The sequence below is a fragment of the Opisthocomus hoazin genome, chromosome 12, assembly GCF_030867145.1.
Source record: "Opisthocomus hoazin isolate bOpiHoa1 chromosome 12, bOpiHoa1.hap1, whole genome shotgun sequence".
NCBI classification, from domain to species: domain Eukaryota; kingdom Metazoa; phylum Chordata; class Aves; order Opisthocomiformes; family Opisthocomidae; genus Opisthocomus; species Opisthocomus hoazin.
In genome coordinates, this window is record NC_134425.1 from 20,692,537 (window position 1) to 20,717,140 (window position 24,604).

At 37.6% G+C, this 24,604-nt stretch overlaps 1 protein-coding gene across 2 annotated transcripts in view; it reads right to left on the reverse strand.

Moving 5' to 3' along the window:
• Nucleotides 1–98: 98 nt before the first annotated feature.
• Nucleotides 99–24,604, reverse strand: part of ADCY7 (adenylate cyclase 7) — a 62,657-nt gene continuing 38,151 nt past the window's right edge. For both annotated transcript variants that reach the window (XM_075434182.1, XM_075434184.1), the window contains 23 exons: nucleotides 23,441–23,589; nucleotides 23,012–23,123; nucleotides 20,124–20,251; nucleotides 19,720–19,878; nucleotides 16,075–16,207; nucleotides 14,637–14,822; nucleotides 13,651–13,694; nucleotides 12,749–12,829; nucleotides 11,867–11,939; nucleotides 10,975–11,072; nucleotides 10,340–10,424; nucleotides 9,532–9,669; nucleotides 8,273–8,335; nucleotides 7,636–7,674; nucleotides 6,074–6,237; nucleotides 4,744–4,825; nucleotides 4,040–4,195; nucleotides 3,178–3,324; nucleotides 2,626–2,733; nucleotides 1,712–1,826; nucleotides 964–1,088; nucleotides 712–841; nucleotides 99–525 (listed from right to left, as the gene is read on the reverse strand). In XM_075434182.1, the coding sequence (XP_075290297.1) occupies nucleotides 350–525; nucleotides 712–841; nucleotides 964–1,088; nucleotides 1,712–1,826; nucleotides 2,626–2,733; nucleotides 3,178–3,324; nucleotides 4,040–4,195; nucleotides 4,744–4,825; nucleotides 6,074–6,237; nucleotides 7,636–7,674; nucleotides 8,273–8,335; nucleotides 9,532–9,669; nucleotides 10,340–10,424; nucleotides 10,975–11,072; nucleotides 11,867–11,939; nucleotides 12,749–12,829; nucleotides 13,651–13,694; nucleotides 14,637–14,822; nucleotides 16,075–16,207; nucleotides 19,720–19,878; nucleotides 20,124–20,251; nucleotides 23,012–23,123; nucleotides 23,441–23,589 (2,691 nt within the window). In that variant the 3' untranslated portion in view covers nucleotides 99–349. The remainder of the gene's footprint in view (nucleotides 526–711; nucleotides 842–963; nucleotides 1,089–1,711; nucleotides 1,827–2,625; nucleotides 2,734–3,177; nucleotides 3,325–4,039; nucleotides 4,196–4,743; nucleotides 4,826–6,073; nucleotides 6,238–7,635; nucleotides 7,675–8,272; nucleotides 8,336–9,531; nucleotides 9,670–10,339; nucleotides 10,425–10,974; nucleotides 11,073–11,866; nucleotides 11,940–12,748; nucleotides 12,830–13,650; nucleotides 13,695–14,636; nucleotides 14,823–16,074; nucleotides 16,208–19,719; nucleotides 19,879–20,123; nucleotides 20,252–23,011; nucleotides 23,124–23,440; nucleotides 23,590–24,604) is intronic.

Genomic DNA, 24,604 nt, shown 5'->3' on the forward strand with positions numbered 1-24,604 from the left:
ACAAAGGAGAACGTGGAATACAATGTAAACACTGAACAGCTGTTGGTCATGACAACATTTGTGTAATACAAGGTACGACTATGGAGGAGGCGAAGATAATAAAAAAGTGATCCGATACGGTGCAACTATTTTTTTTCCAAAGGAGCTCAGCACAATTATCACATGATATATTTGATATATCTTTCCATTGCTCAGCGACCTTCTGCTGTGAAGTGTGTTCAGCATTAAAGGCAGGGTTGGCAGTGCCCAGAGTACCATTGCGCCCGTCTCTGTGACAAACGCAATACTGTTTGTAGGCAGGTCTGTGTCAAAGAGTGCAGCAGTGGAATGTCGAACGTGGTAACGACTTCTACAGTGCATCCACGCACGTTGTTGCTGGAGCTGTTAAGACTCCCACAGTGCAGGTAAGGAAAGGAACTAACTGAAAATGCTTCATGGCAATTCCAGGTAAATCCTCAAATTGTTTCAGGAAAAAGTAGTCTTTTCCAGACTGGTGGTTGCGTGTCTTCCAGGAACTTCTCAGAACTTCTCTCAAAAACAAAACCAAAAAATTTCTCTTATCTTGAGATGTAGAAGAAATAGGAATAGTATATATATGTTTTTAGAATAAAGTCCTTCACATAAGGAGGGAAATTCTAAGTCTTCACAGAAGGGAGGCAGTTCTAAGTCTATTTTGATTAACTTCATCATAGCCTCAGTTCAGTCCCATACCTTGGAATTTGGCAGTCTCGGTGCAAACAAAGTAAGTCCTCAGTTCTCCCTTGCCTTTAACGTTAATGAGTCCCCTACATTCACAGGAATATCCCAACTCCTGTAGTATTTTACTTGTTTCTTCTGTGACCTTTGTGTGAAAAGAATCAGAAAATCTTGTGAAATTCTTGTGATTACTCACATTAAAAAAAAAAAAAAGTCCATAACCAATTAGAAATAATTTGTTACACATCCCAAGGCTCATATGTTTACCTGGATTTTCCCGAGTTCCCCTGTACTCTCCATTCGGCTGGCAACATTAACAGTGTTGCCCCAGATATCATACTGAGGCTTCCGGGCACCAATCACTCCAGCAATCACAGGGCCATGATTTATCCCTGTAGAAACAAAAGCAATGTCAAAGCAGTAGAAAGTTACATGACACCGAGCTTCATTATTAGCCATAAGTCCTGAGCTACAGGGGAAAACAAACCAAAACAACAAACTTCACCCTGCAACACATTTCTAGCAATCGTTGTTACCACTGTTCTATAAATACAAGTACTGAGGCTGAGGAGATGTGAAGTGACTCATTCATTGTAAAATGGGAAGTCCGAGAAAGAGCTAGGGCAAAATTCATGCCAAAGCAAAATTCTTCCTTTTCTACTTTTAATATATATAAACATTTGTATAATGACAATACTGTCTTTAGTCAACAGTTAATAACAGGGGACTTCACTCTTCAACCGTACCTTTAATTTTCTCTAAACTCATCTAGCTGCAGTCTTCATATTGCTCCCTCCAGGGATTGGAAGAGCCCATCCATGAAGGAGCTTGGCGTATGTAAAAAGCTAGCCTAGACAGCGCTACCTTCAGCTAGTCAGCATTTTATAATAATCCAAATACTGTGTTCAGCGTTAAGAAGGCCTCCACAGCACTCAGCAATTTACCTAAGTCATGCTACCTCATCTTTAATTTTTACAGAGCTGCGGAGTTCACGTTCTTCACAAACTGAACTTACCAACACGTAAGCGGAAATTGTTAAAGGAATGTCGGTTGATGCCATCCAGTTTACTCATCAAGGCAATTCCATATTCCACCATAATCCCAATGTGAGCATGCTGTCTTTCCTTATCCTATGCAATTCATAACGCAAATACACGATCAAATTACAAGACAGAAGGTGGTGTCAGGCAACTATTCCAAACCAGTACTACTGGTGAATAAAGTATATATTTGTAAAGATGAAACTACTCATCCTTGTAACTGTGCAGAATTCCACAGTTCAACAAACATCCAAAATTTATTTTAACAATCACATTAAATCAAATTGGAATGGCCAGGAGGCAACAAGCATATGATTAAATTTTATAACGAATTTGTATCTGTGCTTTAGGATTCCAGATTTAATTCTACATTTTGTATCTATTACATACATGTATCCTAATGTCATACATGAACCTGCTACAGTAAAAGTGAGCCTGAGTACAGAAATTGGTTTTAATTATTCTGGGTGACAGTTTCAGATTCAGATCTAATGTGGCACTTGACGATTCTGGGTTTGTGCCAGTTCTCAGGTATCACAAAAAGCTTACTGTCCAGCTCTGAGACGGCCTTTTCTTTGGCAGCCATTCTTTGACTTCCCAGAGCTATTCTGTTATGCATCTAGAATTGTTAAACTACTGGAATCAAAGACTAAAGATGTAAAAAGTATGCTAGCGTCACAGACTTAATACGTACTTAAGAGAAAAAATGGAACTAGGAGATAAATAGTGAATTCGGCAGGAGACGATGCACTTTTATCATCTTTTGCCACATTTCAGAAAGTCAGTCTTGCTGATTTACTTTCTCTTTTATATCACATTACATTTTGTTACTCTGAAACGCACCTATGTACATGCAGAATACCGAAGGCAGATTTCCCAGACAGCGTACCTGGTTGTTCTCTTGGCCTGGTGTAACACTGAGACCGGCTGCTGCCATGTAAGTGCTTCCAATGGTTTTTATTTTTTCAACACCACTAAATTTAGGTTTTAACAAGAGCTGTGTGAAGGGAAGGAAAACAGAAGCTTGAGACTTTAATGCCATATTCCAGTGCAGGATTTAACCAGAAATCTTATACTGTCTACAGTAACCATTACACATCTCTAGGAATGCTATCAATCACATGAAGACTAGATAAGACCGTACTGAGGATTAGTCTCACAGTTTTGCTCTACCTGCTCACAGGAGAAATAAAAGCACTGAAGTACTGAAATAAAATCCTGAAATTCAGGACTTTCAAGCCATACTACTAACGCATTAGGTGATGTAACTGCAAAAACCCATGAGATGGGAATATCTTTGTCAAGATTGCAAGGCTGAAGTCAGAATATTAGTTCAGCACAACAGCCTTTTTTTCCCCCTCTAATGCTCACAGATCTAGTGAAACATTTTATTTTGCAGTAAATATATAATCCAGTCAATTTTTGCCAGAAGCTTAATTACCTCATCAAAATCAGCAATGATTTCATTTAACAGCCGCAAGCATTCCAGGCCTTCTTTATTGACATCACATTCTGTATAAAACACCTTAAAATCTGGTACCGATGCAAACATGACACAGACACAGTCGTAAGATTGGTGGTACCAGTCCTACAGGAAAACAACATAATCACACATTGTCAGCAGTCACCTTCCACCACAGGTACTCAAAACTATGATTATTGTTTGTAACCAGTAATCAAATTACAGTTCTCTTATGAAGTCAACTGCAGTACTTTACAGTGAGCATCTCTAATTTTATCAGAAACATAGACAACGTTGATTTGCCTAAGGAACAGCTGAGATATCTATGTATCTTACAGATTCTCATCTATTCTGGACAACGCCAGTCTTATGACACTTAGCATGGCTGTGAAATCAGCAATATTTATTCTGATGACATGCTGACAGAAGAAGATGGATGTCTTAAAAAAAATAAATCGGTATCAATGAACTTCTCACTGGGGTTGTTACCAAGGAGATACTATCTGGTCCTCAACCAACTTCTTTAAAAAGGTGGCCTGTCATCTCTGGTAAAATATGGTCTTTGGAAAGCAGTATATCCTGTTCAAATATTTGTCAAACTCAAACTGTGTCCTGAAGCTGAACTACCAATTCGGAAAACAGATTTCAGAGACTGACACTAGAAGTCTGCATTTTTTTGAGGCCATCTGGACAGCAGATTCTTGGGTTTACAAAGAACTTGGGATACAAACAAGAGGCAAAGAGTGCAGAACCTTACAGTCTTCTGTGTGCTTGTTAGCATGATGTTGTATGTCACAGAAGTCCAATTTCCTGTCCTTCACATCGTAGACATTAAACATACCTCATTCCGTTTTTCACCAATGAAATAGGCAGCAACGTGTGCTGGAAGTACATTTTCCAGCAAAAGCCTGTTAACATTCTCCATCGTTTCAAACTGTTCATGTTCTTTTTTAAACTTATTCTTCCACAGACAATCCAGTCGACAGTAATAGTCAATCTGCAAAGGAACCAAATATGGTAAATTAAATCCATATAGTATCTCGCTGAAAAATATTAGATGATTTATTCAAAAAGTGTAGTAGCGATGAAGTTTCTTCAAGGCCTTTTGAAAGGTGCTTTGAGAATGAAGGTAAGAAAAATATGAAGCAGTCAGTACGAATGAATGCCATTTGGGTGCCATCAGGTGTATTTACCAAGATAACATTTTAATAATATGATGATTATTTTTATCTTGAATTACTGCCTTTATTTATGATAAATATTGACATATAAATACAGATAGATCCAAACTGGAAGAATTTGAAAGGTCTGACTTCTGCAAACACTATTGAAAAACACGAAAACATTCCCACACTTTCACAGTAAAAATTTCCACATTATCTACAACTAAGTACAAGTACATTATCTACAACTAAGTACAAGAATATAAAAAAAAGATATAACATATACTAATTTAGGGCAGAAATTCAATGAACACTTTTGCATTTTATTTAAATCCACTTGCTGCAGGTGAAAGAACTAACCTATTGCTTTTTAAATACATACCTGTTTTGCAAGTAAAATTAGGGTTATGTAAAACAGAACCAGATATAAATTAGTCATTATCCTTGGCTCTTTGACGAAAAGCCTGAAAACAAGAAAGCAATACAAAGTTATCTATATCCTTTAAGAAAATCCACACGATTAAGGGGTAGAGAGGGAAGGGGAGGGGAAGAAGAGCACAGCAGAAGAGGGTGTCTTTGTTCAGACATGTACCACCAATGCCACTGTTCATTTGTGCCAGTGGCTGGCTGTTTATATGCCCTATCCTAATAACGAGAAAGGATTATGACTCAGTTCAGTAGATGAACTGCCTTTCACGTAATGACAAGATGGGTGCTGAAACCTTGCTAAGTTGCCATTGTAGGGAGATATTCAAGTAAATGTGGCTTTATCTAATGGAGCCGTCTTAATTTCCATAGCACTGAGCTGCAGCTTTCCTCCTCCCACTGCCCCACAAAAACACAGCCAAGAAAACCCTGAAGTAGGAAAAGAAACTTTCTTACTCGTGGAAGGAAAGATGCTAACAAATAAAAACCTGAATTGCTAAAACAAAGACAGCCATTAAATCACACCTGTATATAGTTCCATACAAATCTGAGACACCACTTGTATTTCGCAGTAAGATCAATCCGTCTTACCACATCTATTAATTTTCACAAATGCAAACTAAATTTTCATTATATGAATAGCCTGAGATTAAGAGGCTAGATTAAGAGCTCATTTAGGCTTCAAGATGTGCTGACAGCTCACAGTTAGCCTCTGCAAAATAAATTTATCCTAATTGTCAGCTACAAGACTATGTTGAGAATCTGAGAAACAGACTTACAAATGAACAGTAAAACCCTTCCACATGTGATTTCTCTTAAGTATTTTTATAGTTTCTTCAATTAGATCAGGTAAATTGCTGTTACTTTTCAAAACATGCAGATAGTGAGGTAACTAAATGAAGAGTTCACTATCCTAGTGACTTGCAAGGTCTCGCAAGCACAGCTTGAGCATCAGACTTTTAGCAAGGTTTTTCTTCATATTTTAACAGAAGATCAACCTTATTATGAGATTAATATTCTACCCTCTAGTCTTTAAGGTAAGCTAAGCTTCCAGGGATCTCAGAAGTTATATTACAGAATTTTTCAGAAAACACACTTTTGTTAAAAAAACAAACAAAAAGAAGTGATATGGTCTTATAAGATTTCCATGTCTTTAGCTTTACAGAAAGGTTTCTAATGTCTGACTTACTGGAATACTGAAATATCAAAATCATGTAAGTGTACAAAAATCTAACACCTCCTTTAATGAAACACTATTGTCAATTACAAGAAACTTTACACTCCACCTGGTACTGTTGCCATGGAAGCTCAAGTTCCTCTGCTGAAGGGTGTTAAAAATGATGAGGTAGACAGTCACAGCAATGGACAGGAGGAGAACTTTCAGTTCGAAGCTCATTTGAAGAAATACCGAGCAAGCGATGAACCCCAATATGCAGCAGTAAGCATAATACTATAAAAAAAGAATTTAAGGAGCATTATTTAGGCTATATGCCTAAGAGGCTTCCAAACCATAGCAAATGCTCTAAGTTCATGATGATTGTAATTTAAATAGAGGAAATTACAATCACTTGCTAAATTCACTTAAAGATATATTTTTAATTGCAGTAAAAGGCTGAACTTAATACTTTTTTAGTTTACTTTTTTAATTTCTTAGACAAACAAAAAGACTTAAACAAAAAACTTCACACCAACATAAGCAGTGTCAGATAAAAACTGAAGTGTGCTGAGAATTTATCTTGTGAAGTCTATTAATTTAAGCAATTATTTATTTAAAAGTTCAAGACTAACCTAAAGCAGGTTCATAGTGCAGTGAATATGTTATGAACCAGCAACCCCAGCATTCCGGTCCTATTTTTGACAGTGCTCCCCCTTTGTAACCTTAAGCTGTTACCACATTCCCCTCTCCCCTACCTGTAACGTGAAGACCGTGACCTGTTCTCCAACCTTACACACAGCTCCTCCATAGGACCTTTGATGCTAATAAGGATTATCCAGCTAGGGCCATTATCCAATGGAATTACTGAAAAATCTCCCAGAGGAATTGCAGTTCAGGCCTGGTGTCCAAGGTCAGCACGCAGCTGGGAGCATTAAAACTGTCAGGTGGTACAAAGTGTGTTGCGCAGACAGGATTGCTCCCTGCAGCCGTAGGCACAGGTATAGGATGCTGAGCTAGCGTACTTTATCTGCAGACAACTCCAAAATTATCTCAGCTTCTGCTCCTCAAGAGTTTATTTCTCAGTTTTTCACCCACAATAGCACAGACTTACCAGAGATGTGGGAGATACTTCGCTAAACACCTAACATTTCTGCTGAAGCAAATGAAACCAGAACAACTTATGGAGCAACTCAGGATCAGAGCCCATATAGTAATGCATTACACCAGCTCTGTCATCCTGAAGGCATTGAGTCTAACCTCCAAAAGGTAATGATCACCACAGTTACAACCCTAAAGCCAAATCTCTGAAAAAGAAACCACTACGTAAAGAACACTGACACAGGTCTGCTGGCCATTCAAGCCCTTTCACTCTATCAAGATACTTTACTGGGACACTTGCAAGTACTGCTCTCATCTCTCACATTCCAACATCATCATCATCATCCCGTTCTACTGCTTTTACCTCAAAGTATCAGATCCAGTTTAATGTCTGAAATTTCAAAAAATTGCAAAGCCATACTTTATTCAGCACAGCAATGGCAGCTGTGCATCTCGATTTCATGAAGAACTTTTCTGCTGTCAGACATCTAAAAAAAAGCTGTGTTTTATACAGCAACAGAACCTGCCACTTGTCCGTTATACAGACAATATTCAAAGATCTGTGTTTTCAAGTAACATGTATTCACTACTTACGGTTTCCTGAACGCAGGATTGAGTTGTGTTTCCAAAAGGCTGATTTACAACCATGCAAGAACAGAAAATTACCAGATAAGTACGATGTGCATTATATATGGGTAACTTATCATTTGTCATAAGGACTTGAACGAAAGGGTCCTCACACAATCTGCTGCACATTGTTCAAAAACATCTCCATCATCTAAAGGGGCAGCCAGGTGACAAAGGAGCATCCCAAACAATTGGATGATCTCAAAATGCTACTTTGGAATTAAAGAGATAAAAAAATTAAACCCTCAGAAATTATCCTTTTATGTCATTAGCAAGTGCTGAATCTATTCTTATAGAAATGCTAGAGAACACCTTTCAAAGGTGCTGAGTAACCAAAATAAGCCAAGACTTCAGCTTTATCCACGAGTACTCCAGACTTTTGAAAATCCCTAAAAAGATGCACAGTAAAGCCATTGCTAATGATAGAAAACATCCCTAGAACTGCCTTGTGGCAGGAGCAAATCTTTGTGTTCAATGATTTAAAAATTCTGTCTTTATAAAGAGATTAAAAGATACCAAAATGCTGCCATCCATTTATATCACACACATTCATCCAAGACCCATATCATTTCAATCTTAGAAATTAAGAGAGTACTCTACTCACATAGGTGGTAGCACACAGGTCATTTGATCCAGTAAAGTTTGCAGGTTTGTTCTTTTCAGTAGTCTGATTTATTAAAAAAAAACCAAAACAACAAAACACACCATAACCACCATATAAATTTGTTAGCAGACAGTCACTAATTTTAAGTTTTTTCTCCATATATTATACAATGAGACCTGATCTGGTTGCCCTTTCAGTGCTACTGCAATATGAATGCTGAAATATAATGACGCCCCTACACTTTTCTTAAATATACAGGAACACACAAGGTGCAAGAAGATTAAAACTGCCAAGGATTTACTTATTTTTTAATTTGGGGTAAAGTTTCACATTATGGCAATGCTAATGTAACAGCTAACTGGCACAAACACGTGGCTCTGTCTCACCCCCCAGTCTCACGGCTGCTGCTCCTGTTTTCTTTTAGACTGTCTCTGGTAGTGTTCACATGACACCAGTGTGAGTCAACTCAAGGACCTAAACCAGCAGAGAAACAAATCTACAAAAGAAAATTAAGCATTTTCTGCAGTATAGCTTTCAGAATAAACCCCCCACGGAATCAGAAGAATAGCAGACCGAGCACATGCGATCAGGACGTCACCTTTAGTAGCTAGCTATCAGATAGGTTTAACTATCAACATGATGTGTTACATAAAGCTTGTTTAAAAAAACCACAGCAGAGTGTTGTTGAGCATCAGGTTACTCCAAGGGGTTCATTTTTAAATGTATGTACCCCAGGTGCAATACAATACCCAAACTAAAGTTAAAAGACAGACGCCATTCACATCTTAGTCTAGCAGTAACTACCCGCAATGTCTTTGGTTTTAAAAGAGAGCCAAGCTATATTCTTCCCTCCCCCACCTGCATTATTACTAGCTAGTGCAAACAGCACAGTAAACTGCTTGAAACTTCTACACACTACAGCAAAACATTTAAACCCAGATTAAAAAAAAAGCAAGACCATCTTAGTGATGATGGTTACAATCAATACTAATTATAAATGCCATCCTGAAAGCAAGAAAAGATGGTGTAAACTAGAACTCCTGTCTATCACCTGTACTTTCAGCTCTACAAACTGGGAGTTTTTCCTTTTAGTGATTTTACATGACATTGTGCATTATCCTTGTGTAAATCAACTCACGTTGCCAATCAGACATTAGAAAGTAGCAAAAAGCATGGTACTTGATGAAAAGAATATAGAAGTTACTTAGACTGTGGATATTACAATAGGTTCACAGAATAAAGATAATGCGATTACTTACCAAATTAAAAATGGCTATAATCAGCAAGGCACTTATAATGATGGCTGCCAAAGGAAGCCTAAGTAAAGGCATTGTTTCCACCTTTTCAGAGATAGCACAAAGATGGCGAAGAAAAGGCCACTGTTCTGAGCAGCACTTCTGTAAGGAAAATTAGTTTTGTTTCAGGAACGTGGATAACACTGATACATGGGAAGAAATATTTCTAAATATAAAATACTTTTTCTCTGCAGGACAGTGTCAAGAGTCTTCATTGGAATCCCGATTCAGAACTCTGAACTCTGAATCATTCAGATTAAATGCCTTCCTACAACTGAAAACAGAGATAATGCTTCCTTATTTCAGAGACACTGAGTGCTAAAATTTTCTGAATTTCTGCTTTAAAAATACAAAATTATGATCTGACTGAAAATTCTAGAGAAATGTTATTAAAATATAGTAACAACCTATGTTGTATTCTTCAATTATAGAGCTATAATGTTATATTTGGAACTTCATTGCCAGATGACTAAATCGAAACCAATCACAGACAGTCCCCTTCCTTGCCATCCTTGTATCCTCCATTTGTTGCTGTAGAGAAAAATGTCTAGTAAAGCCTATAGCTTTAACAACTGCACATATTATTGAAGGATGCTATACCAAAACGCTCCCAGTGTAAAGCTCAAGTCTGATGCAATTGCAATCTTGAAATTTTCTTTTTCTTTTCACTATTGAAATTAACAGCTTAATTCATCAACCTCAAAGATAGACCAAGTTGCTGAATTACACGCATCCACTTTTGAAAACAGGAAGTTTTATTAAATAAACTTACCGTACATTTCTCAGCAAAGCACACAAACAAAATAAGTAGAATGATGCCTGCAACAATGCCAAAGGAAATTCCAAGTTTTGCATTTCTAAACAGAAGAGAAAGCATCAAACAAGTCACTGTTAAATGAAAAAAGAAATTGAAACCTCAATTCAGACTAACATTTGCTAACAGTGTTTCGCTAAACTTAAACAGAATTTTCCTTCTATTGGATGACCGTAACATTGCACAGGTTATTGTTGCTCTGTTGCACAAATACTACTTTAAGATATTCTACTTCTCACTGACAGCCTGAACCACTACCCCCTGCATAAACCACAGGGAAACTGCACTGCAACAGCCACGAAAAACAAACATGCCATAAACTTCAGAATTATCAAACATCTGCTTTCTCGGAGGTATGAGAAGAAGCTCAAAGTTCCCTCCTTGTATCTCTACAGAAAGATTACTGAGTACATTTTAACCAGCTAATCCCATTTTTCTATTGCCCAATGCGCCCAATTAGTCCTAAGAGGTATATGTTTCTTAAACGCAAACCCTCAGGAATTCCATGAGACTTAAAAAAGTTTCACGCACATGAGTTTCACTTTAGCTACTGGTTAATTTGAATTATAAATTATTAAAATACTGACACTTACTTTGGCATTATAAACATCTGTATCAGAAATATACAGAGGAACACAAAACTGGCACATGCGAAGTAACTCTTCAGTTTTAGAATAGGGATGGTGCGATACTGAAACACAGATTGTAACAAATCTTAAGGATCATTCCAGGGGGGTTAAAAATTCTATTACACTTTTGTAATAACACATATATGCAAATCTATACTGCACTCTTAAAAATATACATAGAACTAAAAGAGAACAGAAGAAAACCACCAAATAAAAATCACTTGAGTATCTGTCAAGAAAAACAGCCCAGTCCAAAGGACAATTTCAAACCTAGAGGGAAATCCACCATGAATGTAGATCAGCACTTCAGATGCATGCAGTCAAAATCCTTACAAGAAAAGGATATAGACAGAAGTAAACCTGAAGAGTATATATACACACGCACATCAGTAACTACATACAGCACACCACAGCACAGTAAATTAAAGAACAGTTCTTCAGACAGAAAAAGGACACTGTAACAAAGAAATAACAGTATTATAATTGCAATAAAATAACCACAGAAAGCAAAGTATTTTCATTATGGATGCAGAAATAACTTTTTTCTTTTTTTTTTTTTAAATGAGAGAAGTTCTTCATATAGTAAAGTTGCCAAACTCCTACTAACTCCCTTACAGCAAGAATTTAACCACAGATTAGAGACAATCGCCTTGAATCTACAGAATTAGTATGCTTCAAGGAAGAATGACCAACTCAATCAAATCATGAAATTTGCTTTCCATTAGTTACCAAAAACCTCTTTGGATGTGCAGTCACCTCCAGAATCTAGTTTCAGAATGAGAACAGTTTCAAATATATTATGCTGCTCTGAAGTGCAAATAAAAGACCAAAAAAGGATTATTTTGCTCTTACCAACCTCTTTTTCAAGACTGGGTTCTGCAAAAATCAATGAAAATCCACAGAAGTCATCCGATTTGCTACACCATGGACTGCATTCAGAGAGACACACATTACAAAATGTACACAACAGGCCAAGGAGAGTATGCAAAAGCACGGCTGTAGTTGCGACTCCACAGCGTACAGGGTGAGAGTGCCACTGTTTCACACACACTTGACAGTTCTGCAAGGCCATTATGTTTCATAGTGTATGAGCGGTTATGTCTTTATGTAGCCAATAGGCAGACCCAGAACGCACTCACAGACAGCAGCGTCTGCCAGTTACGTGCAAAATGTAATCCCAGACCTTCCCCCAGGTTTACAGATACCAAGAGATGGCTCACAGCCTCCTAAGCTTCCTAAACTTCTGCTCAATAATACCATTTATTTTCAGTGAACCAGACATTAAAGCAATTTTATTATTACCCCCCAAACTGTGTTTTGACTTTATACAAAAAGTTTTGTTCAGGACTGCACCCCATTTCCTTCTTATTTTAATAAACAGAACACAAACATTAACTTCCTATCCCATCCTACACTGCAGTTCGGCTCATTACTTTGGACAGTTGTAAGAAACAAAACAGTAATTTTGCTATTTCATAGTACTATACCACATTGAACAGCTAGACTAACCATTGGCTTCTTGCTGTAATAGTGCAGTAATACTCTCATTATATTCAAATTAAAACCCAAAAGCAACTCCAGTAAGTAAAAAAACAAATAAACAAAGACCAAAAAAAGGCACAACAAAAATCCTGGTAACTTTCCATCTTTGAGAAGCAAATTTTATATCTGGACGTAAAATTGAGAATGCAGATTCTTCTCGAAGAAAAGATGAAGAAAAAAATAAGATACTGCATACTTAGTTGAACTGAGGCCCTCAATGGTTGACATCATTTCATCATAAATATCTTCCTCTATCCTTCCCTTCTGCGATGAATTTCTGAGAACGAAATGAAGTCCATGTCACAAATGCTATTCAGAAACAATTAATGGCTAAAGAGTACCATACTTTCTCAGTACACAAGCGGGCCAAGCTACCATCAAAAAGTCAAATATGAATGCTCCATACTGATAAACATATACATCCATAAGCACTTTACTAAGCACTTCTCTCATTACTCAAATCATGCATTTTTCAAGACAATATTTTGATAAACTAAGAGAATGTTTCACAAGTGAAAATCATCTACTTTGTTAACTCAGTGGTACAGGTACCGTTGTAAGCATTTCTACATATAGTGCCAAATTTTTATTACACTACAATGGCACACATTATTACTACTAACCAAAGATGTATCTTGCAAAATATAATATATATTTACTTATATGTTACACTGTATTTATTTTGTACTATAATACTTACAAACAAATCTAGCATCTATGAGTAAGAGAACTGTAAGCTGAGGTAGCACAAGCGGTTACAATATATATAATATATGATGTGTTTTGGTTTGTTTTCCACTGCTCTTCCCTACTCCCTTCCATCCTGCTACAGCCCATAAAACAAAATGCAACCTGAATGACTGAGGGGCCAAGTAAGATGAAGGGGGGTGGAGAGGGAGAGCCCTTTAGGTCTGCTAACAGTAACGAATGTGAACTGAGAAGCCTTTTAAAGGCCAAAGATTTAGCTTAACCTCTCTAATGCAGGAATACCATACACACAGTGATTAATCAACCAGATGATCACATGCTTGCAGTGCACTGAACTGCAAGATGAGCACAGGATCACATATTTTAAAAAAAAGAAAGTACTTGACAAACCTATCGGAAGTTCTCTGGTGTCCAGTGGAACACAAAGGTATTTCCTAAATCAAATGAGGAATTAAAAATAAGTTACATACTCAGAAAATAGCAAACAACTACTGAAAGTAAGTTTCAGGAAGCTGCCAAAACCATGTTTATTCACAAAAAACAAAAAAAAAAAAAATCATTCTCAAACAGAAAAGTTTATCAAAATCAACCCTTTCCAGCAATGTTTTCTGCTTTAAAAAGTGAGCATTTTCTGACCAAAAAAAAATTCTTAGAAAGCAACTGAATGATCTTCCCTCTTATTTTTCTCCACACATGGAAATAACTAACATCAGCAGAGACAAGTAGACTGGAAACCACTTCCACAAACCTGAATGGATGGATACTTCATTTAACATTTACTATAGCTATCTGTTCACAGAGAGTAGTAACAGCCTCGCTGTGCCTCCAGGAGCACACCTAAAAGCATGCACATCTCCTCCTTTCAGCTTTCAGGAAGGGCAGAGTGAAGGAAAAAAGAATTTTCTTAAATTTTAAAATCTTAAAAATCTTAAGAATTCTTAATCTTAGAAGTTCTTCACTGATAAAACCTGTTGCAGGCGGAGCATGTGGAGGGACTGATTATTTTCCATACATTTAAGTAAATGTTCAGTGCATCTGGAGGCTGGGATAAATTGTCTTTTTTCCAAAACCACATGTAGCAAGCAGGACTCAAAGATGGAAATATGTCAGGGAAAATAAGATAGTTTCAAAATTTTACTTTTAAGGTTTACTATGAGTATAGCATACTAGAGATTGGCAGGCAGAGTTTGAATACCACGAAGTTCTGACAGAAATAGCTGTTGCCCAGATAGCTTCTTAGTTCTCTGTACACATTTAACACGAAGAGTAATAGCAGAAATTTGGCCACGAAAAACACGTCACATTTCAGGTTTCACACCATGGACACGAGTAGCAGTTTGTAATTGTAGGATGACAATCACTACTTCAAACCTCACCCTTCTTCGCCTTCCTTGTGAACTTGAAGAGTCACTGCTCACACTTTCTCTGTGGTTCAGGTGGGCAAAGGGCCTGGCTGCTCCCCAGGACTCTAAATAACGTGTCATCCGAACAGATGCTCGCATCTTCAGCCCATCATTAACTCTCGTTTTAGGGAGATGATTATTTGATATGGATTGTTTGGACTAACAGAAAAAACACACTGATTTAGAACACAGAAAGTGATACAAATTACAAAGAAATGAAGCTCTGTGTACTTGAGTAGTTTAGGACTATACAACCTAGCTATTTAGTAGGACTCTAAACACATCAGCAATGCGTCAGCCAACCTTGATTCCTTATCTCATTTAATTAATGTGAGCTAAAGCAAATCATAACATAATGAATTTGCTTCAGCTGCCTTTACAAGTTTTTGCTTGTAACACTGCAACATTTAAGCTTCCTATCTATATAAGCTGATGTGAGAGATCGCAGGATCTTACGAATAGATACAATTTCCCTGCAGTCAGCACAACAGCAGGGGAAAAAGATTCCCAGTTCCTGAGGAAGGGTGTATCAAAACAGTGGTTGGGAGTTAATCCCACAAATTACAGACTCAACATAAGATTATATCCCTATACCACAGGTGAAGAAGCATCAGGCAGTATACACAAGGTATACAGCAATACCCTTGTTGGTCTAAAAGGAAGCTACAATCACAGAATAACTCATACGTCAATGACTGGTTTTTCTCTAACTTTTCACAGGTATCTTCAAGTAAGCAGGGACCATTTTAATAGACTTAGATCCTAAGTTGTAGTGTTGAGTACATAAAACATGCAACAAAGATAAAATTGAGTTCTTGCTAATTGTCTCTATACTGCTCCTTCCTTGCAAAGATCTTGAAGGAAAGAAGTTTGTAATTTTCATTCTCAACTACTAGCCAATTCAAAATAGCAATACTCCAGGTGTTTGTAGTTAACAGGCTGTAAAGGGGTGACCAACAGCTGCTAACTTTACACCTTGAAAAGAAGGGGAATCTCACATCTGAGACTGTGAGGAAGATGATGTCAGAAGTTATTTTACAGGGAATATTTTATCTGAAAGTGGCCACACAATACAGGTATTCTTTCATTACTTCATCCCACCTTTTGACCTGGATTTGAGAGACACACTTCACACAAATACAGTCAAATACGTATTTTTATTCTGTGTGGACAATGTAAGAGGTTTCAGCATACCACTTACTACCTTCAAGCTAACAGTCATTTCATAAAACAGTAGGACATACTTTCAGATCTGAAGTCCCAAATCCAGGATACTCAGATGACTCATACCATGCTTTAATTCTGTTCCTGAATTAAAAAGGTGTATGCACCACAGACGCCTGTGTACTTTAAATGTATATGTGCATATATATATCTGAATAAATATACATATTTAAAAACATACACATACCCTTGGATCAACCACTAAGTAGGTTTTGATATTCATGGATTCAAGGTAAGGATCCCTCAGGTGTCCATTCCCTTCTTCTACTTCATAAGCTTTGCCTAGGTGATTTAATGTTGCTTCAGTGATGTGTACACGGCTGAGAAGGGGAGAAAGAACAAGAGACCCAAACACTTACAGAAAGGTCACATTAAAGCATTTCATTTACATTTCAATGGCCCCTGCTTTTCAGCTATCTTGTGCTTTGGCAGCCAACTGCAAAATCCTGCCAGCAGTTAAAACCATATTTGCAATCCTCTACTGCAGTTCTTCATTGCACATCTTGTAGCAAGTATGCTAAAAAACACTTCCCAAAATGAGATAGTATCAGTATAAAATTGAATTGAAATAAACAGAGACATATAAGAAAGAAGAAGAAATGTGATCAAAGGAGATCTGATGACTGACAAGACAGACTCAGAGGCAGGTTGTTTGAGATGGCAAGAGCTACAAGGAAAGCTCACAAACAAAACACAAGGACTGTCTCATGCTAGAAATGCATGAGGAGTGGAGGAGATGGTTACAAAGTCTGGAAAAAAAGCTAGAAAAGGGTTTTTGTCAATTAGGAGGAAAATTCTGAACGTCTGTCTTTTCTGACTGAAACAGAGGAGAGTATAACACAGCCACAACAGCAACACACTTCTCAGGGGAGCAGCTAGTATTTTCCTGTACGCATTGACACGTTCCCTTAAACATTCTTTAGTTCAGTATGCCGAATCACTTATTCCCATATAAATTACAAGTAATATCTTTCCATAGAATTTCTCAACAAGAGACTTCAGTGTGTTCATAAAATAGTATTTCTTTTCTTATCTTCTACTTGTTCATCTTCCCACAGCTTTTCCCACTTCTCTTTGGCGTGGAGGGGTTAAACACTGTGCTGTCGGTCCTACAATCCCTCCGGACAGAGCTGTGAATAGAACATTTCCAGAATGGAAGCTGACAGTGTGCAGCACTCCTGCCTGCCTAAAGAGAGCAAGGGGATCACTGTCCCATCTGCCTCTGCCTCCTTATGCTGCATGTAGGTTTGCCTCAAGATAATTTAGCCAAGACCTACAGACCACTGGCTGTGGCTTCCCACAAGGAAGAACAAAAATTTCCTCAATACTTTTGGAGCCAAAAGGTAAGAGTTTTCAAATACAGACGATGCATGTTTTTATTTGTTTACTGGTAATTGTCTCAAAAACCTGTATTATTATTTGTTACCTTGATTATGCAGTTTTGCAATCGAGGTGAACCTTCAAATCTGAAATTTCAAAGCTTGCTCTAAAGTATCATTTTCTCCCATAGAGGCTGAGTCATACTGGATGATGTCTGTATTAACAGCAGGTTTTCTGTGTTTTTTCACTTCTCTCAAAAGGCAGTACATTTGTTCACTATCAACCATTTTCCATTTTACCAATCTTCCTCTCCCCTCTTCCCCAAATCACACATGGCTGTCGTACATTTCAGATCTCACTGCAAATTTCTTTCCATTTAAGTTACTACGCCAATGATTTCTCAGCAGTTACTAATGCTTACTGGATTCCAGGATCAGCACATAACCAAAAGCTGCTACTGATAAAGCTGCCTCTCAAAGGCAAGCTGTAACATGCACTATTGCATTTACCATGCTAGTACAGAATACCAAACATACTGCACTCAATTTTCTATGCTAACAGGCCTGAGAATAACATATTCTAATATTTCAGGAATATACATTTTAGAGATAATTGGTCATAAATGCATTTTTAATTTTGGTTTCACGTTCATCCTTTCTCTCTCTTTACAAGTGTATTACATTGTTATGAATGCAAATAATTCTTAAAATCAGAAAGAAGATGAACAAGGACACTCTGTCAATGGAAATAAAATATTTATAAAGCCAGAAGTTTTCCTGCATCCTTTCAAAAGTGTTTACAATTCCTTCATTTACAGAAACCCAGAACATCCATACTTCCTATTTTAAATAAAAAACTCAAACTGCTTCCAATGACAAAACTTCTGCTGCCAAAGGAGCAGGGCTATTTAACATTGGAACGGGGAATCCCAGACACATAATTTTTCCAGAGAGCGGGAAACAACTAAAACATAACATTTGCATAACAAATAGAAACCCGTCCTCCTTGTAAGGCTCAGTCTTCCACAAATGGAAGGTTTCCTCTGGCTAGTTTTGAAACACGTGATGAGTACTGGACACATATAGATGTAGGAAGTATTACAGAATCACAGAATCACAGAATGGTACGGGTTGGAAGGGACCTCTGTGGGTCATCTAGTCCAATGTCTCAGAATCAGCAAGCCAACTTAAACCAGCTTTATGCTTTACAGATTATCAAACATAAGCACGAAGAACGTAATGGAATAAAAGTTTTCGAGATTAGGCAATAGTCCTAAATGTAACTAAGAAAAGCATGTTTTCGTGCCATATTCAGAGTCTTGTTGTTTGATTTATCAACAAAAGAAACTTTACAACTCTGAATTCTTGTTTAATCATGCTGTGTCAACACACTAAAACACTCAACTGTTAACCAAGCTCCAATTCCGTTTTCTTTCTGTTTCGGTCACCAGTGCAAGAAAGTAATTTGATATTTATATCCCCCTTAATTTTTAAGTTACAAGCATATACCTAAAAGCTGTCTGAGGCACAATAATAAGAAAGCCTATAATGTCACTGATTAGAATTACTTTCCAAATGAAACCAATACTTTAATGTTTAAGCATATACCCACATGAACACCATCCAATTAATAAGTACTAATTTGCACAGACTACCAAGAACCTACAAAATCATGGTCTCATTTGGGAATGAAAAAATGGAAACTCTTAATATGGTCCTTTTTTTGGCGCAAACTACAAAAAAAGTATACATTCCTGAATAAGAAAAATACAAATCGCTAGTGTTTTTTAAAGATATTTATATTTGTCCTTTTCAATAAGTGTCTTCAAAAAGGCAGCATGAACACCAACCTCAGACCCAATCCTCTGCTCTGCTGAGCAGCACATGGCAATTTACATTACTGGTTTGCTTCAGCTCCTCCACTCAGGACTACTCACTTTCCTTCCCATTCTGCCCATGACAAATGCTACGCAGAGAGAATATGCGACAACCAACAGCTCCAAACTCTCCTTGCTTGGATGCTCCTCATCAGGCTGCATTTTAATTTCCGAGTTGTGTTTTCATGGGAGGTGGTGGTGGTGAATGTAGAGTTAATACAAATCAAGTGGGACTGATCGATATATTAACAGAAACAGCAGGTAAATATGCAGCTTTGCCTTGTCAACATAAGGATATCTATTCTTTAGCTAAACTTACAAAAGTAGTATTATCTCTGTGCACAATACGAATAAACTAAGTCAACATAATGCACTGCTGAAGACGCACAAGTTTCTCCAGTGAAGGGAAGGTCAAGAAGCAGTCAGTTGCCTAAGAATAGAATTTTATAGTTAAGTGAAAAGAGAATCAGAAGATATTAACATTTTACAGCTCTGGTAAGTACACATTTGTCGTACTTCCATCATCCCAGTATGAGGATTTGTGTCACGGCACAGTTACAAATTCCAGACTCATAAACCAAGATTATTAAAACCACGATGACAGAGCGAATCAGCACCGACAGGGAAGGTCCTCACCCAGGTACGCCCGCGGACTCCATGCGGTTGGCTAAGGACACGTCGTGGGACCAGACGTCATACTGCCACTTCCGGAGGCCGATCACACCACACAGCACGTTCCCAGAATGAATACCAACCCTCATGTTGATGTCCACTCCCGTGGCTTCTCTCACCTGCCTATGGAGGGAGGAGGGTATTACACCGTAAGTTACACTTCTGATTTTTTTTTCTCCTCCCCCTGGAGATCCGTTCAGTCTCATTATACACAGTGCAAAGACAAGAGACAAACTTATGACCTAATGCATAACCATCCATCTACACCTAATAAATACACTTTGAATGCTGACAAGAAAACTAAGAATTACTTTCTTCAATATCTTTATAGCCTTGACACATTAAAAAGTCTTCTGTGCTATACTTACTTTATTGCTTCACACATGTCAAGTCCCATTTTAACACAGTTCCTGGCATGAACCGGTAAGGACACAGGTAGGCCTGAGACACAGTAGTAACAGTCTCCCAGGATTTTTATTCTCATGCATTCGTTCTCCTGTGAAATTACGGCAAACATATTTAACAGGAAAAAATGAACTGCCAGTAGGTTAATGACACGAAAACTAGGACTTGTCTATATCATTTTGAGAAAGACAGGCTTCATTCAATCCTTGTTGAAACAAGGCTTACTTTTCCCTTCCCACATCCAAATGCCTGGACGTTGCTCACTTGAGGGTAACAGAAATGGCCACTTCAAGCATTTCTGAAATAAAATCATCTTACTAGTTTCTGACTTTCTTCTTGGAAGTGTTTGCAGTTGAGAAACTATAAATAAAAATAAAACTGTCACAGAATTTACCATCTAAAAGATGAAAACTGCTTATCTATCTTTTAATCTTCGTCTTTATTAACACTTGTATTACAGGCAGTTTCTTCATCTTTTCCTCAATTTTGACATGGCAGCCTCATAAGTAACATTGTGCAGTGTCACAAAACCTGCACAGAATTTGGTGAGAAGTTAGGAATTAAGATGCCCAACCTGGCAGCTTTTCAGAAGCAAATTTTTTTTTGTTGTTTCAAATACAACTGAAGAGGAAGCCAGCATACACTACAGTTTGCTATTGCTAATAAAAAAACCCCACAATACTATCCGGCAGCAGAAAACTTTTTCCTAGCTGTGCAACAGACAATACTGCTGCCCACTAATGGCTGAGGAGAGAGGGAAGGGGAAGAGCAGAGAGCTCCTCATACTCTCTTTTGTTAAAATATTACTCAAGAATTTTAACTACAAAGGTTGCAAGCAAGCCAGGGCTAATTCTGCAAGGCAGTATAATGTTTGACTGATGAGTAGAGATGGCTTAATTTGGGCCAGCTGACACCTTGAGCTGCCCAGCTCTCCCTGCTCTGGGAACAGCCCAGCAATTCTTCAATCAACTCCTGAATACCCTAATTTACAACCAGCCCAAATCAGTGACAAGTTACCAAACTAAGATCTTCTCCCTCATCAATGAAAAACTTAAGAGAACATCCATCATTCTGCACAATCTTAAGCCATTTGAGCAGGTTCTGAGCATTGCAGCAAGCAACAAGCTTACAGGCCTGTGCTTCAGTTTCAGAGATCAACAGGGGAACCTGGCCCTAGATTAGAGCTGTTAAGACTTCAGTGTCCAGCTCAGTGTCCAGATTAGCCATCGACTTTTATTAGGTAAATTGGAGCCTACAACATTTTTACATGACGGAATAGATGACTGAGACTACTCGTTCGCAAAAATAGCACAAAAAAGCAGTAATCTCTTCTCACAGCCCAACCACAGAGTTGCAAAAGACCTTGACTCACTAAATCCAGACATATTTTAAACAGTTCAATTTGCAGACAGGAGTGAGAAATTAAAACATATCACTCAAAATATGGATTTTTTTCTATTTTTGTATCTGAGGAACAGTTGCAAAAAATAACCAAATATCTTTAACCTCAGCTTCTACTGTGGCATAAAAAGCTGTGGAAAATAAGGTGATGTGACTTATTCTGTATATTCTTAATAGCTGCTTCGCATCAATACAATACAGTTAGTATGACTCTCTTATTTTCCAGTACTTGAAGTTTTAAGAGCAACTGAATTCATATAAAGATTAGCAATGTCATTTAGTCAAAAAGGTTCCCTGGGATTTTAGCTAGGTTTTCATCAGTGATATATTTTAGAATTTATTCAATGACATTCACAAAAGTTTAATTAAAGCAGTTCCACTCCTCTGCTACATTAATAATTTTAGTTTCCCAGTTCCCCACTTTTTCTGAAGAATTTTTAGAATTTCACAAAAACAAGATTTTCCAAGTCTATTAATTTGCTAATTTGCATTCAGCATATCCAAATATACTCAATTCTGAAATCAAGTCAACATCTTTAAACCATGGGAATTTTTGATAGGTAGTCACTAGTCTTGACTTATGCTTTACCAATGCTGAATTCTAGAAACAGAATTTGGGTGAGTATTTGGGTTTTTTTGATGTCACATAGGATGCACACAAAATGCAGCATTTATTTTCCTAAAACCATATTTGCCTCGTAATATTAACAGAAAAAATCAATGGATATGACAGAACATATATCCAAGATTAGGGTCAGTTTTACAGTTAACAGAAATCATCACACAGAGTCAATCATGCAAACATGTACATGACACAGTCCCCGGAATCTGAGAGCTCAGAAACTCAGTTGGCGATTACAGCTGCAAAGAAATTAACCTCAAGCAGCACTTGGAAGTGGTAAGAACTACTGCCAGCCTGAAGGGTCTGTAGTGAGGGTATGTCTTAACAGGGACCATTTTGATCTGCTTCCCGTTCTTACACTTTTCTGTAAGTATTGATTACTAATTATTACTCCTGAGCTAAAGAGCTCCTTGAACTGATGCAATGTGACTGAATTTTTGAATTTAAATGTGTGCCTAAGAGTTCTCCATTTGTAGAGCCAACAAACAATTCTAACTGAACACAGCAAAGCTCCTCAATAGTGCTTGTATACAGTACCTCTTACAGCCCTATTACAATCATTTATTGCCATCAGACAATTCCCTGAAAAATACAGATAAACCTCCAGACTCAAGAACCGGAACTACAGCAACCACTTGCTAAATTTTCCTATTTTCGTTTTAAATTTTGATTTAATGTGATTTTGCTAGTTAGCTTTAAAGCCAAAGCAGTCTTCCCTTCCTGACTTCAGAAGCACTAACACCAACTGCCTTCTGTGCTGTGGAAAAGAATTCTTGTTTTTCCAATGGTGGCCTTTATCTCTGCTGCACAACAAACTGTAACACCTACCTTTGCAATCTGATCAAACTTTCCAAAAAGTTCATTCAGCATCACTACTAGTTCCTTAGGAGAGCAGTCACTTGCAAGGCGAGTAAATCCTACAATGTCTGCATAAAGAATACTAGACAAGAACAAAAGCAAAAAAAAACATCATTGAAATATGAAGATATGTCTATTCCACAGTCAGCTCAAATATTAAAATGCATTTAACAGAAAGCACCTCTCTCTTCGGAAAACAACTCCACAAAAAAGGGTTCAAGTATTGCAACTGATTTAGAAGACAGCACATCAGTTCAGGGCATGTTGTCTTGCCACAGCAGGAAAGCAGCTCACTTCAGCCTGAAAATCCACCTTCAAATTTTAGTTCCACTGGACCATATACACTGATAAGAATCAGCAGCTTATATCAATACAATTACTTCCAGAGTTTCCACTTACCTAACGTTTTGGTGCCTTTTTACATATAGACTATGGAAATTATTGTCATGCATTTGCCTGTTATCATTAGTTTCCTTTAGTCGCTCTATGATGGCTAGCTTCATCTCCATAGAGATATGAGCTGGCAGTATGGATAAAAGCAAATTTTCCTAAAAGGATAGGCAAAAAAATGAATGATGCAAAAATCTTAACACAGTAAATTTGAAACTGCAGGATTTTAGTGACGACAAGAAGGAATTTAAAAAATAATACACCAGTATTCAAATAGCTTCAGAGTAATGCATGTCAGATTTTCCAGAAGAGAGTCCTACATTTCTGTTCTCAAAGTTGCCAGTTTTACAGTTAAGTAAGGGTGTTGCATATTTTTTCTTTTGTTCCTTCTGACCTAGATGTGACATCCCTCTGTAACCATGAAACATACAAAACATCAGGATTCAGTACTACAATTTCTGGACAAATGAAAACTTATTTTTTCTACCAATCTCTGTGTTATGTTAGCACATCTGATAAAGCTTCTGGTAAAAGCTTACATTCTATAATGAACAATCTATGCAGTATTAAAAACCCTTGCGAATTCTCAAGTACTGGAAAAGTCGCAACAGACACACAAGTGTCGACAACATGCTGCTGTAGCTTAAATGAATGAGGAACTGATGCCACTGAAAGAAAGTCTTTTGAACTGACCGAGAACACAGACTCTTCAGAAAATCACTTGCATTGCTTGACTATTCAGTAAACTGTTTTACACTGGCTTTGACTTAAAAAACCGTTCGTCAGAGAAGACCCTGCTAAATTGCTCAGAAGAAGAGGAAGACAAAAAAAGAGTACTTTTAACCCAGGAAGGGCTCTACTGCCCCAGAGACAGAGTCAACACAGAAGAGGAAACGTTGTGTGGAGAAGCTAATTTCAGATGACATCGCCAGCAAGGTCAACACATTGTGTAACTGAGTAAAATGCTGTCCCTTTGGACCAAATCTTTGTCCCCATTTCCTGAACACCCGATGCAGCACTATACAGGGTGACTTCACCAGCGCCTGCCACCAAAAAGAAATGCCTTGGGATCACAGTGGGAAGAGCACATCCTTGAGCATCAAGTACTGGCCTACACTAGGTATAGACAGCAGTTTAGTTTGAGACTGCCCCCAGAAACAGAAACACCTCCTT